At 34.3% G+C, this 13,152-nt stretch overlaps 1 protein-coding gene across 1 annotated transcript in view; it reads left to right on the top strand.

Moving 5' to 3' along the window:
• Positions 1 to 13,152, top strand: part of LRRIQ3 (leucine rich repeats and IQ motif containing 3) — a 49,467-nt gene that overhangs the window by 4,847 nt on the left and 31,468 nt on the right. The window contains exons 3-5 of the mRNA XM_058176431.1: positions 2,379 to 2,675; positions 4,457 to 4,780; positions 9,920 to 10,053. Coding sequence (XP_058032414.1) covers positions 2,412 to 2,675; positions 4,457 to 4,780; positions 9,920 to 10,053 — 722 coding nt within the window. The 5' untranslated portion in view covers positions 2,379 to 2,411. The remainder of the gene's footprint in view (positions 1 to 2,378; positions 2,676 to 4,456; positions 4,781 to 9,919; positions 10,054 to 13,152) is intronic.

Below are 13,152 nucleotides of genomic sequence, written 5' to 3' on the forward strand. Positions count from 1 at the left end.
TTGAACTGCTAGGTTGGCAAAAGCTGGGACAAATAACGGGAGCTCACCCCATTAGGCAGCATTAGGGATTTGAACTGCTGAACTACCAACCTTTCAATCAACAAGCTCAGCATCTTAGCCACTGAGCTACCACATCCCTTAAGGCTAGATTAAGTTCTACTAATTTTACTTGTTACTTGGTAATGTTAGGTCTGGTTTTTGGCCAGGGGATCCTTCTAAAGTCTCAGTACCTGCTCAGGTACTAAGTAGATGGAAATCATAGGCAGATGGGCTGTACCCAGCTTCTGCTTATGTCAGGTACAGCTGTGCTGTAGTAGATCACACCATGAATTAACACCTGACTGGACAATTGCAGTGAGCTCTGTGTAGGGCTGCTTTTGGAGACGGCTCAAGCTACAACTTATACAAAACATGGCAGCAAATACGGCAGCAAGACAGTTCCAATGTAGAGTAACATTTGCTTCAATCATTGCAGCAATTGCCAGTAGGTTTCTAGACCCAATTCAAAATGTTAGACATTACTTTTAATGCCCTATATGGTACAGCATTAGAATATATCATCAATACCTTGGCTGGATTGAATCTGCCCATTTGATCCAGTCATCTGAGAATCTGTAGATAGTCCTTTCCAATTCATTAGATTTATGAGCATGGACTAGATATGATCAGGCCTCCTCTGTGAAAGCCCTACTTTATCGAATTTCTTCCTGCAGTCCTTACATTTTAAATAATCTATAAACAAGTCAAGCCTCTATTGTTTCAGTGCTTCTTAGCACTGGTCAACATCAGTTGTGCTTTGACAGAATCAGAGACTCTCTATTGGTTTATAGAGAGAAATCAGGGTTTAGGAAGTTTGCTGGAACAGTGCTGAGCCAAGAGGGCTGATGACTTCCAGTCTTAGAAGTCATGGCAGCTGTAAAGACTTGTCCTTGGGGTTTTACATGATTTGACTTTGGATATTCTTTCTTCGTTGGTTGCTGCTACTCTAAACATTGTCTGCTCAGGAATCTGCTTATGCATGTATGAAATTTAGACTGAATTTATGACTTCAAGTTAAGCCTGACATTTATTTACAACTTTAAGTATTGCTGTTCATAAACCTAGGACATCTTGAAAATCTCAAATTTTCAAAGTTTAAATATATGACACTGCATGCTGGTAATATATTAATTTATTTATTAGATTTATATCTCATCTTTTCTTCAAAAACTCCCTCTTCTCTATGTTAGGAATGATTGACCAATAGTCACTCAGTCAGCTTCTCTGGCTGATAGTGGACTAAAACTTAGGTCTTCCTGGTGCCAGTTCAGTTTTATGCTTGTAAACACTCCTAGCTTAAATTTATGAAATTTAGGAATGATAGTGATTGTAATTCAGCACTAAACCTTTGAGCATTTAGAAAAACCATTATATCTAACTACTTTGACAGTTCCTGGAGAGTGATTTCAGAGTGGGAATCCCCTCTGCAGTAAGTGATAGTTTATCTCTTTTCAGTCTCGTCAGTATCTTATTCCTTGGCACAGTGAGATTTAAAATACATTATTGTCTGTTGCTATTGCCAAATCTGTTTACTGAATTGGAGTGCATACTATTTACAGCTGGTTGCGATTGAAGTGACATATAACCCTCAGTAACGAATGACTAAAAACAAACACAAAAATAAATGGAATGATTAAAAAAATATGATTCTTTAAGTAATCATTTTGAAGCCATGAACAGTTGACTCATCCTTTATAGATTATAGATTGAGTCATCTATTGAGTCATTTCTCAGTAGAATCATTTCTCAGTAGAATCCTTGAAACCCTCTGCCATTTTATTTTATAAAACAATTTTATAAAATTATATAATATTTTATAAATTTGTTTTCAGGATTTAGAAATCTTTAAAATGCACTCTTTGTAAAATGGCTTTTAATTCATGTGTTTTATTGATCACAAGGCTATCTATATAATCCACAAAATATCCCAAAGGTCTGGCAATGCAATTTATATTGGCTGAATTATGTAATGTTTAAAGTATCATATTTTATTTCTGTTTTTGTTTATTTTGGTAGACTTAACCCAAGAAGGCAATCTGTCATGTAAGAAAACAAATCAATTATTTGTCATTATCTATTGCCTATTTGTGGTAGTATAAGTATAAAGTGTTTTGTTCATCTGATAAAGTGTAAAATGGCATTTCTCCACCAGATGCTTTCATGCTCTTAATGTTCTCTTAAATATGTTTTCTTCTTCCTAGCTTCTGTGTTATGGCTTATCTTTTTATAAAACAGGGAATTTTATCGAGCAGTTGGATATTTAGTTTATGTATTTGAACTTTTTTTAAAAGGAAAACTGAATAAAGGTAACTTACTATGTAATCCTTTCTTCTCTTTAGATCTCTCATGGATAAACCATAAAAGAGATAACTATGGAGGAGGATTTCTTAGAATATCTTGTCTGTGTTTCTGAAAAACTACTACTTGAATATGGCCAAACTGCTGATAAAAGAGATGAAAAGAAACTGAGAAATCTGGTTATGGTTAGACTACATGCACAGTACCTATATGATCTACGAAGCATGCCATATTGTGTTTCACTCAAAATATGCGATTTGTCTTGCAATTTCCTTACAAATATTGATGCACTTGAATATTGCATTAATTTAATTAAATTGGATCTCCATAATAATCACGTGAGTAGTAATGGCTTTAAAAGTGTAATTTTCAAAATAATCTAATCTATGTAATAGGGGAAAATATCTATAGCTTGTGTGTAGGATGAGGGTGAAGGTTTGTTCTCCGAGCTTGTGGTTGGTTTCTGAATGTTTCATTACAAAGCTAGATAACATCTTCAGCAGCGTTTACGAATCACCTAAACTCAGCTGAAGATGTTACCTACCCTGGTAATGAAACGTTTGAAAACCAGCCCACAAGCTCGGAGAACGAACCTTCACCTTCAATCTAATCTAGACCAATAGAAGAGATCTCCTAATGTTTGCATCAAACTAGGTGTGTCTTAGTATTATGGAGTTTTCCAATGAACCTATGGATTCTTAAATCAGTTATGATTATTTTGGTCATTCCAATTGTTTATTGAATAATTAACCTAATCAACACCTTTGGAAATATATATGTATATTTCTTAGATGAAAACTAAATTTCTCCTTTGAAATTTGATCCTTTCTATGTGATGTCCATGGATTACAGGGAATCAGGGTTTTATTTCACTGGCAATGCACTCAAAAGTAGTGGCAATTAGTCACAGTTAAATTTTTATTTCTAGACTTAATATTGATAAAACTAACTGGCCAAGGCTCTATAAATTGATATGGGGTTTGGGTTTTTTTGGCTCAAAATGTTTGATGTTTAATAGCCCTACTCTAAATGGAAGCCTAAAAAATATTTGATCTACATTCTTTTGTCTTGTTTCATGTCTTCTTGTAGTTTTCCCTTATTTTTCTTGCATGTTTTTCTGTGGGAGGGAATTTTATTTATTTTTTTAAAAAAAAGTTCAAATGTTCCAGTAATTTAGGATGATAATGTCAGATTCTGACCCTCTTATTATATGAATAAAGAATCCTAATCATGCCTTTGAGCACCCATGCAACTCTGGTGCAGGAGTTTGCCTTTAATGCTTATTTTAGACAATGTAATGTATTTTTATAATAATTTTTGTTGATATTTTACACTATGTCTCTAAAGAAACAAATTCATAATCTAAAATTCATACAACACAGAATTATTGTATATATATCATGTACAATTTATGTTATAAATTCTATAAAATTATTGCCATATTACAAGTATTTTAGAAGTCTCTGTAGGTAAAAATGTCTATAGGTAGATCTGATTATATAAATTCATCCCCCTTGTTTTTAAGTTTTCTAAATCTAGGGGATTAATACTTTCTAATGAATAAATCTTTTAATGTTCCTTAAAAAATGCTAGAGGAATTTTTTTTATAATTTTAGGAAGGTTTTTAGATTATTCTGGTGTACCTGAGAATTCATTGCCTCATTTTTGGAATTCTTCCATTCCCTTTAATTGATATATTAGTTACCTACCACACTGTCAATTCCTGTACGCATTATCAACTGATTGATTTACAGATATTTTGGTGATTTCTTCTCTTTCTCTTTTCCCATTGACTAGTGTTTCTCAACCTTTGCAACTTTAAATTGCATGAACTTCAACTCCCAGAATTCCCCAGCCAGCATCTAAACATTCTGAATGTTTTCCATTATGTTACTTTGGTATTGGAAACTTTTATGGCATTAAAAGTATATTGGTGGACAATGACTGGCCTTTTTCATACTTGAAAAGGCAAGCTGTGGGAGTACTAAATTGTAATTATGGATCAAATTTGATGGTTGTGCTTTTTGAAGAATTATATACTCTTCAAGTGTAGTAATATATTTATTAAATCACTTTTCATTTTTCTCTCTTTTAAACTTGTTTTTCAATCCTATTTCAGCTAGAATTACTTCCTGGTCCAATGTTTTGGAGATACATGAAGAATTTACAATTATTATATCTACATGATAACGGAATTTCAACACTAGAAGATGTGCATTCATTATCTTTTTGCCCTAATCTTATTGCACTAACTTTATATAACACTCCACTGTGTTTGAAAATTGCCTATAGGCACATTGTTGTTAACAGCATTTTTTCACTTAAGGCGCTAGACTACTATGTCATTTCTGATGAAGAAATAACCGAAGGTTGGAGACTACCTGAAAAATACAAACCATTTACTCTGCACTTTTTTGTTGACTATTACCCTGTTTCTGGAAAGGTAAACACAAAGTAATTTAACGTTATTAAAATGTTATTGTATAGGCCTTTCTAGGAACACTTAAGTTTTAAATATATTCTCAGTTTGAAAGCATGCAAATGCAAGTGGATAAATAGGTAACACTTTGGTGGGAAGGTAACAACATACCATGGACTCTGGCATATAGGCATGCCAGCCATATGACCACAGAAAGGTCTTCGAACAATGCTGGCTCCCTCAATTAGGAAATGGAGATGAGCACCGCCTCCCAGAGCCGGACATGACTAGGCAGGGGAAACTTTTTATCTTTTATAGTCTAACAATCTGTCGCCTTTATCTGTGTTCAAGCCAGAACATTTCTATTTAGACTTCAGTGTGGACAAAGATTCTGCCACTCAAGAGACACCCTGCAAGTATGTTGTGAAATATTTGCTTCTCAGGAAAAAACTAAGTCTCAATATGAGTATTAATTGTGGAACATGGTCATAAATCTCTGAGTTGCTTTTAGTAGAGTCACAATATTTATAACTTCAGAAGTGCATTGTATTGAATTCATTGGAAACTGTCTCTGGGAAGTATTGCAGAATTTTATCAAAATAGGTAGAGGAGGTAGAGAGTGTGGATTTCCTGCCATTTCCAAAGTCTCTTCTGTTTTAGCTTGCAGATCTCCAGAGCAGCTTGGCAGACTGAGCGTGACTGTGCTTTTAGTGGAGTGAAAATAGGAGGTTGTGAAGGGATCAGCTTCTCAGAAAACTGAGAGAAGATAAGGTGCATGTCATGCCCCCCATCGGAGTCTGAATCCGAGGGGGAAGATGGACAGAGAGTGGGAGAGTGGCTCCGTTGGCCGTGGAGGAAACTGGGGAAGGGGAAAGTCAGGCTGGGCAGAGCAGAGGAGAGGTAGAACAAGGGAGAGGGAGTTCAGATAAAGACCAAGGCCCACCCTCTCCTTATCCTAGGGCATGCAGGGAAGAATGGAGAAGAGAGCAATGTGGGTTGCATGGCTTATGAGGGAGGAAAGGGCCCCGATTCCCTTCACACCTGTGGATGGAGTTTAAAGGAGAGGCAAATGGAGAGGCGGTTGTCAGAAACAAATGCTGAGTTCATCATGTTAACTGCTTTATCTGAGTTCCTGGCATCCTCCCAACTCGTCTGATATATTGCTGTGCCACTTCACTTCTGGAACTCCTTATCTTGCTTGGCCTGCTGGATTAATTATTTTATCTTGCCTTGTTGGATTTATATTTGGTAGTTTTCTGCTTATAACACTCGGACTGGAGTTTTTTCAGCCAAAGGCTGTTACAAATTTGTGGGTGAGTTTTTCTCCAGACCTGAGAAAAAAAGGGATGTTGGGGCATAGTTGGAGCTAATAAAGGGAATCATACTTATTCTCTGGCTGTGTTGCCTTTGTGCCACGCCCTGGGTCATCACAGGGCACCCATTTATGGCTTCATGCAGATTCTCATTGTGAAGAGATTGCAAAATGGCACTCTCCAGAGAGTTTGTGTGAGGGCCGGCTATTCATTTTGCCTAAGTCACTCTCAGCACCCCTTAAAGAGACATTGTGTTTGCATACTTCCTCTCTTAATTACTTTAGGAAACTGCTTACTACCAACCTCTTTGGCCTTAACAACCTTTCAAAACATAAGTTATACTACACTGGGAGAGTTTCCTTTCATCCTGGATGAAAGAAGCTCTGAGTAAGTTTAAGGATTAACAAGAGAAGCTTTCATTTTTTTTTGGAAAACAGCAAAAGAGGGACTAGAATGTTGATTTTGGAAAGTTAATAGGCTAGATGGACCTAAGAAAACATTTCCTATGAGGTATTCAAAAATTTATAAAATCGTATATGAAGTTTTTGAAATTAATGTTAAAAAATCCCCCTGTGGGAAAATTTTGCTGAAAGGAAAGCAAACAGATGGTAAGAGGGGACTTGAAGAGTAGCTACAGAAGGAACAAAGAATTACTTTTAAAGAACAGACCATTAATACAATGAGGCTGTGCTATTAGATTATAAAAGAAATTAAGGCTTTTTGTGACCAGTTTACTCAGAATTTACTTACAAAATTGTCCGCCACTATAGCACAGAAAAGCAACAGATTTTATTGGATTAAACGGAGACTGATTTGAAGGTGGATTTGGAATTTGAAAAATACTGGATTGTAAAAGAGAAAAGATGTGGGTCTAAAAATAAATTTTAAGGTGCCATAATAGTTATATGGAAAATAATGTCAAAATGGATTTACAAATGAAAACAATTTTAATAATTAAAAGGGACATATAACTAATAAATCACTAAATCAGACTTGGAAAGCAATATATGGAAACACACAAACAAATAATAAACCAAATAAATTCTTTCTGAGAAGATACAAAGAAAAACTGCTCAAGCTGTTCCAGGAAAGAGACAAAGGGAAACTAAAGAAGCCCACTTGTTGAATTAAGTTTGATGAAAATCAAATAGAGACAGCATAAGAAACTTACCCCATTGCTGAAATCTGGTGATGGCAATATCATGGTTTGCAGCTGCTCTGCCATTGCTGTCATTGATGGAACTGTGAATTTTGAATTGTATTAGCAGATTCTACAGGAAAATGTAAGGGTATCTGTCAGTGAACTGATTTCAAGACAAAATTAATCATGCAGCAGACCAATAGGCCAAACAAACATAGTTATATCACCGAAGAATGATAAAAGCAGAAGGAAACGATAGTCAAAATTTTGACTTGAATCCAAGAGAAATATTGTGAAAGGACCTGAAGCACACAGTTCATTCAATTAGCCCAACAAAATCCCTGAGTTGAAGCTGTTCTGTAAGGATGGAGCTAATGTTCCCCAAAGCTGATACATAGGACTGATCAACAATTCATGTTCATGTTTAGCTCCAGTGATTGCTGGGGCACACCAGTTATTGAAAAACACACATACAAATATGTAGCTCTGGATCAATTTCCACAATGAATAAATAAACAAGGAAAATATTTTGATCCTCTTGTTCAATTGAGTTCTCTATTTAATTTTAAGGTGCTTGGAGAACAGATCACATTGAGTGTGTGTGTGTGTGTATATGTGTATGTATGTATGCATGTGTGTGTGTGTGTATATATATATATATATAGTTTTCTGAAGTTTTTGCAGGTGTTTGTATGTAGGTGTTTGGTTATTCGGGTTTTCTCCCGCGTAAAATTGGAAGTGTCTTGGCGAAGTGAGACTATATATATATATATATAGTCTCAAATCCCCCTGCAGCACAGACTAGACCAGGGCTGGGCAACTATGGCCCCTTTATGACCTATGGACTTCAACTGCCAGAATTCCTGAGCCAGCATGCTGGCTCAGGAATTCTGGGAGTTGAAGTCCATAAATCATAAGGCCATAGTTGCCCAGCCCTGACCAGACTGAGCACAACCAAGCCCCACCAACACAGGACACACCCCAGCCAATCAGAGCACAGAAAACCTCCATCCAATCAGAGCACAGCCAAGCTCCCACCCAATCAGTTCAAACCCCACAAGCAGTTAAAAGGAAGAAACAGCTGCGATCACACATTGCTCCCAGAAGCAAGCTGAAGCCTGAAGATGACGAATGAGACTTATCAAACGTCCCCAAGACATTTCCAATTTTACACGGGAGAAAACCCGAACAACCAAAGACCTATATACAAACACCCGTGAAAACCTCAGAAAACATATATATATATATGTAGGTCTTTGGTTGTATATATATATACTTATATATATACATGTATATATATATATACATACACACACACACACACACACACACACACACACACACACACATACATACACACACACACACACACAGAGAAATATGAAAATTCAGAAGCTTTTCACAAACTTTTAAATAGCACTGCCTAGTTGAGGCCTATTTTCCCCCTTCTTGGTGAGCAATTCTGAGAAAAATCTGGATTGCTGTATCCAAAATACATTAATCTGATATTTTTATTCTCTGGTAGAAATGGTGAAAAGGATTTGCAGACAAAATTTACAATTTGATTTCCTGTGAAAAGATGAATCCTGACGTATCTTAATTCATGATATAGGAAAAATTTCTCAGCTCTATTTCAATGCATATTATATAGGTATTTATTATGAAGTTTTCTAGCAGTAAAAGTAGGTCCTGTTTTTGATCACATATGCTAATAAGAAAGACTTGCTTATTAGAATCCTTAAGTAATACAGAAAGGGAACAGTCTTTTAATTGAATTTGTTTGAATTCTGAAATAATGAATTCTATACTGAGAAAAAAGTTGTTCATAAAAATCCCTGTTGAATCTTTATTCGGGAAATTCCTGTATAGTCAAAATAGATTACAATCTTCAAAATAGCTTATTGATAACATTTGTGGAAGAACTTCATTCATACTAATACATAAGTGCATACACATTTATTAAATGTGTAATATTAAACAATTTAGCAGTTACTGGTTCTATGTACCCAGATGGGATTCAAGGTAGAGCATTGTTGTCCTGGACATTGTACTACGAATCCCCATCAGGCATTGAATAGAAACAGATTTGTACAAATGGGATCTGAGAAATATCTTTACATTGTCCCTTAAGCTGTACATGCTGAACAAGATAAGTTAGGACCCTACATGAATCAGTCAAAAATCTAGTCAGCAATGAATTATAATTCATTATATCCATCCTGCCAAGAAAGAGCAGTTTGATTCTGAAAGTACCATTTCTATTGAATTTGTTACTTTTGCTTATTTCTCAGCACTAAATTTAGCATCAACTTATAATTTGTGAGTATCCCTGCTTCTAGTTTTGACAGCTATTGACCAAAGCCAGCTAAACTAAAATGGAAAAAATTGCTGCTCGGAACAGCAAAAATATATGAAATGCTCCTTGCAAAAAAATAAATAAAAAATGATGTAAATGTCTGTTTCTATGATAAATGGAACCATAACCAAAGAATAGGAGAAATTTACGACCTCTTATGAATTCAGTTAAAAAGGTTTACATAAAAGCAATCTATTACCAGAATATATAAAAATTATTTATAAGCCAAAACAAAATAGCTAGGATGCTTTGTCCAAAATAATTGCTTTCAGAAATATCATTTAAAAAGACATAAAGCATAGTTGGTTTTAATGCACTGATGAACGTTGCTATATTGCTTTTTTTATTTTTAGGATACTACATTTCAGGAAGAAATGAAAATAGTAAGAAATATAATTTCCAAGATCAATCATGTTCTAGTTCATCATTCACCAATCCTGATTATTCAGAGATGGATCAGAGGATATTTAAGTAGAAAAACATTGTGGTAAGTTTATTTTTACTTAGTTTTAATAAAAGTGATATTTTCATGTATCTAATTAAAGTTGCCTTGTCAAATTTGTATGGACCAATCCTGTATAGATTTTAATTCAATATTTTAGAACTGAAAGCTACAGTTGCTGATTCATTGATTAAGCATTTTTGCTGTCATTAGTTATTTCAATACTGTGAGAACAAAACTCTATAGTTTGAATTCCCACTAACAGCCTTTGGAAAATGCACTGATTTTAATGGTTCTAAATTTAATTTATTTAATTCTGAATACTTCCACCAATACTATTGCTGTTGTATAAACTTATATATTATGAAATGTTTGCGGAAAAGCTGCTGATACAGCACAGATATTCTAAAACTTTACTAACATACTGGTCACATTTTAAGATAATAATAATAATAATAATAATAATAATAATAATAATAATAATAATAATAATAATAATAATAATAATAATAATAATTTAATTTTTATACCGCCCTTCTCCCGAAGGACTCAGGGCGGTGAACAGGCAAATAAAATAATACAATATATTACAATAAAACACATTTTAAAAAACTTATTCAAAATAGCCTAAATTTAAAATACCATACAAAATATAATAAAAAAAAAAGAACCCCAATAAAATCCATATTTAAAAACCCTATTTTAAGATTGTATCTTTAAATTTATTCTGTAAACTGAAACAAATTTGACATAGAATTGTTAATTTAAAAATAATCACAAAAGCAATGTATATATCCCAGAAACAATAGGTCCTATAAAATTCTGCAATTTCTACTTATGAGGATTTCTGAAGCTTTCATTTTTTTGTTCTCAGAGCAAATAAATTGAAATTATACAGTACAATCATTATTTTCATTTTTTTTTTGTTAGCGCAATTTATACTTGTCTAAAGTAGGTTTATAATCACTGTGTGTGAAGTTGCTGCAAACTGAGTAAATTAATAGGTTAATGCCTATAACAATTGTAATGTGCCATTGTTTCTCGGAAAAAATATGAAAGTTACAGGTAATCTCATTAGATACAAAATAATTACAGATTTTTAAATTTAGTAAAAAAAAATTCAAATAATGAGTAAATGATAAGTATTTCCAGTCACCAAAAACAAATGATTATAACTGGGCTGCCTGATTCTGAATGTGTCATTTGTATGAAGTAGTTTGTGACAGTTAAAATTATTTTAGCATTTTTATATATGATATTTCAGGTGTGTGGGCACAACATATGGCAATTTATATTTTCTGAGAACAAGGAATTGGCCAACATCAAAATGAGTATGCCACAGAGCTTTTCTCTCTACCGAAATTGAAACACTAATCACCAATCTTGAATCAATAGACAGCTATATTGGTAGTCCTCAATTTACGACAACAATTGAGCCCAACATTTCTGTTTTAAAGTGAAACCTTTGTTAAGTGAGTTTTGCCCAGTTTTACGACCTTTCTTGCCACAGTTGTTAAATGAATTGCTGCAGTTCATAAGTTAGTAACCTGGCTGATAAACGAATCTGGCTTCCCCATTGACTTTGCTTGTTCAGAAGGTCGCAAAAGGTGATCACGTGACTCTGCATCATAAATATGATCCAGTTGCCAAGCATCTGAAATTTGATCACATGATCATGGGGATGCTGCAAAGATCATTACTGTGAAAAACAATCGTAAGTCATTTTTTTTCAGTGCTATTGTAACTTTGAACAGTCACTAAATGAACTGTTGCAAATCAAGGACTAGCAGTAGTAGGATGAAATTTCTTTCTTTCAATGGGTCTGTATTTAGTCATGTCAGTTATCTAACTTTTCTCCAAGGTAATGAGTGACAAAGCCTAGTAGATTTTACACACCTTAAGACTTTTGGAGTTAGATCTCTCTGTAATATTGTTTTAGCACCAGTACTGATAATGAAAATGTAACCTGTTGAAGAAAGTGCTGTTCACCCATATTTGAACCAGCAAATTAATGGGTGGAAAAGCTTGGTGGATTTTATACATGCTGAAAGCACCTTTAGATCAAGGGTGTCAAACTTGCATTGTCACAGAGTCATCACGTGACATATCACGACTTTTTCCCCTTCGTTAAACCAGGCATGGGTGTGACCAGCGCATAATGCATCAAGACTGCAGGCCATGAGTTTGGCACCCCTGCTTTAGATGATATTGGAATAAAGAAGGAAATAGTTGCAACTAATGTAAAATGCAGCAGCTGACATGTTAACAAGAACAATTCAATATCATCATGCACCTCCAATATTTCGAGAGCTGCATTGGTTGTGGGTTGATTTTAGGTTCAGTTCAAGATAATTATTACAATCTCTAAAATCCTTTGTGACCTAGTAGTGGTTATGATTTCAATCCTTATGATTTATATTGATATATTGACCATCAATTGTGTTGTAAATGTTGTACCTTGATGAACGTATCTTTTCTTTTATGTACACTGAGAGCATATGCACCAAGACAAATTCCTTGTGTGTCCAATCAGACTTGGCCAATAAAATTCTATTCTATTCTATTCTTATCTATGAGACTGCTTACCACAAAAGAATGTTTTCAGATATTCCTTGGCATGCTGGAAATCCCTCTCCTCACACAGAGCATTTTTTGCAAACACTTCCTTTCTGTGGAATATCTTCTCAGATGTAATATCTGCAAACTCGTCCCTGGTATTCAGAAAGCTTTTGAAAAGGTGCTTTTCCAGCATATATTTGCGGACTGAAGAGTAATAAATACCTGGGTGTGTAATGGAAGGTTCTAATAATGTCTGGCTCTATTTTCTTATGATAGGATTATGAATTATTATGACTGAAGTATCATAATTTTTATGGTTGTGGGATGTTCTATGATTATTAATACTGCATTTGTTATTACCTTAGAATTTGTTAGTAGTTTAGAATCTAAACCAAAGCAGCATAAAAGCATTCATAATAAATATTTTAATATCCGTACAGCTAAGGACAATTGAAGCCTGTCTTACTTAAGGAATGGAGAGAAAAATGAAAACAATGTCATGTGGACACAACAACAACAAAAAAGGATATGGTTGTTTCATGTTTAGGTACAAGTGGGAAAATTCTATATTAATAAAAATATCTA

Source organism: Ahaetulla prasina, chromosome 3 (assembly GCF_028640845.1).
Source record: "Ahaetulla prasina isolate Xishuangbanna chromosome 3, ASM2864084v1, whole genome shotgun sequence".
NCBI classification, from domain to species: domain Eukaryota; kingdom Metazoa; phylum Chordata; class Lepidosauria; order Squamata; family Colubridae; genus Ahaetulla; species Ahaetulla prasina.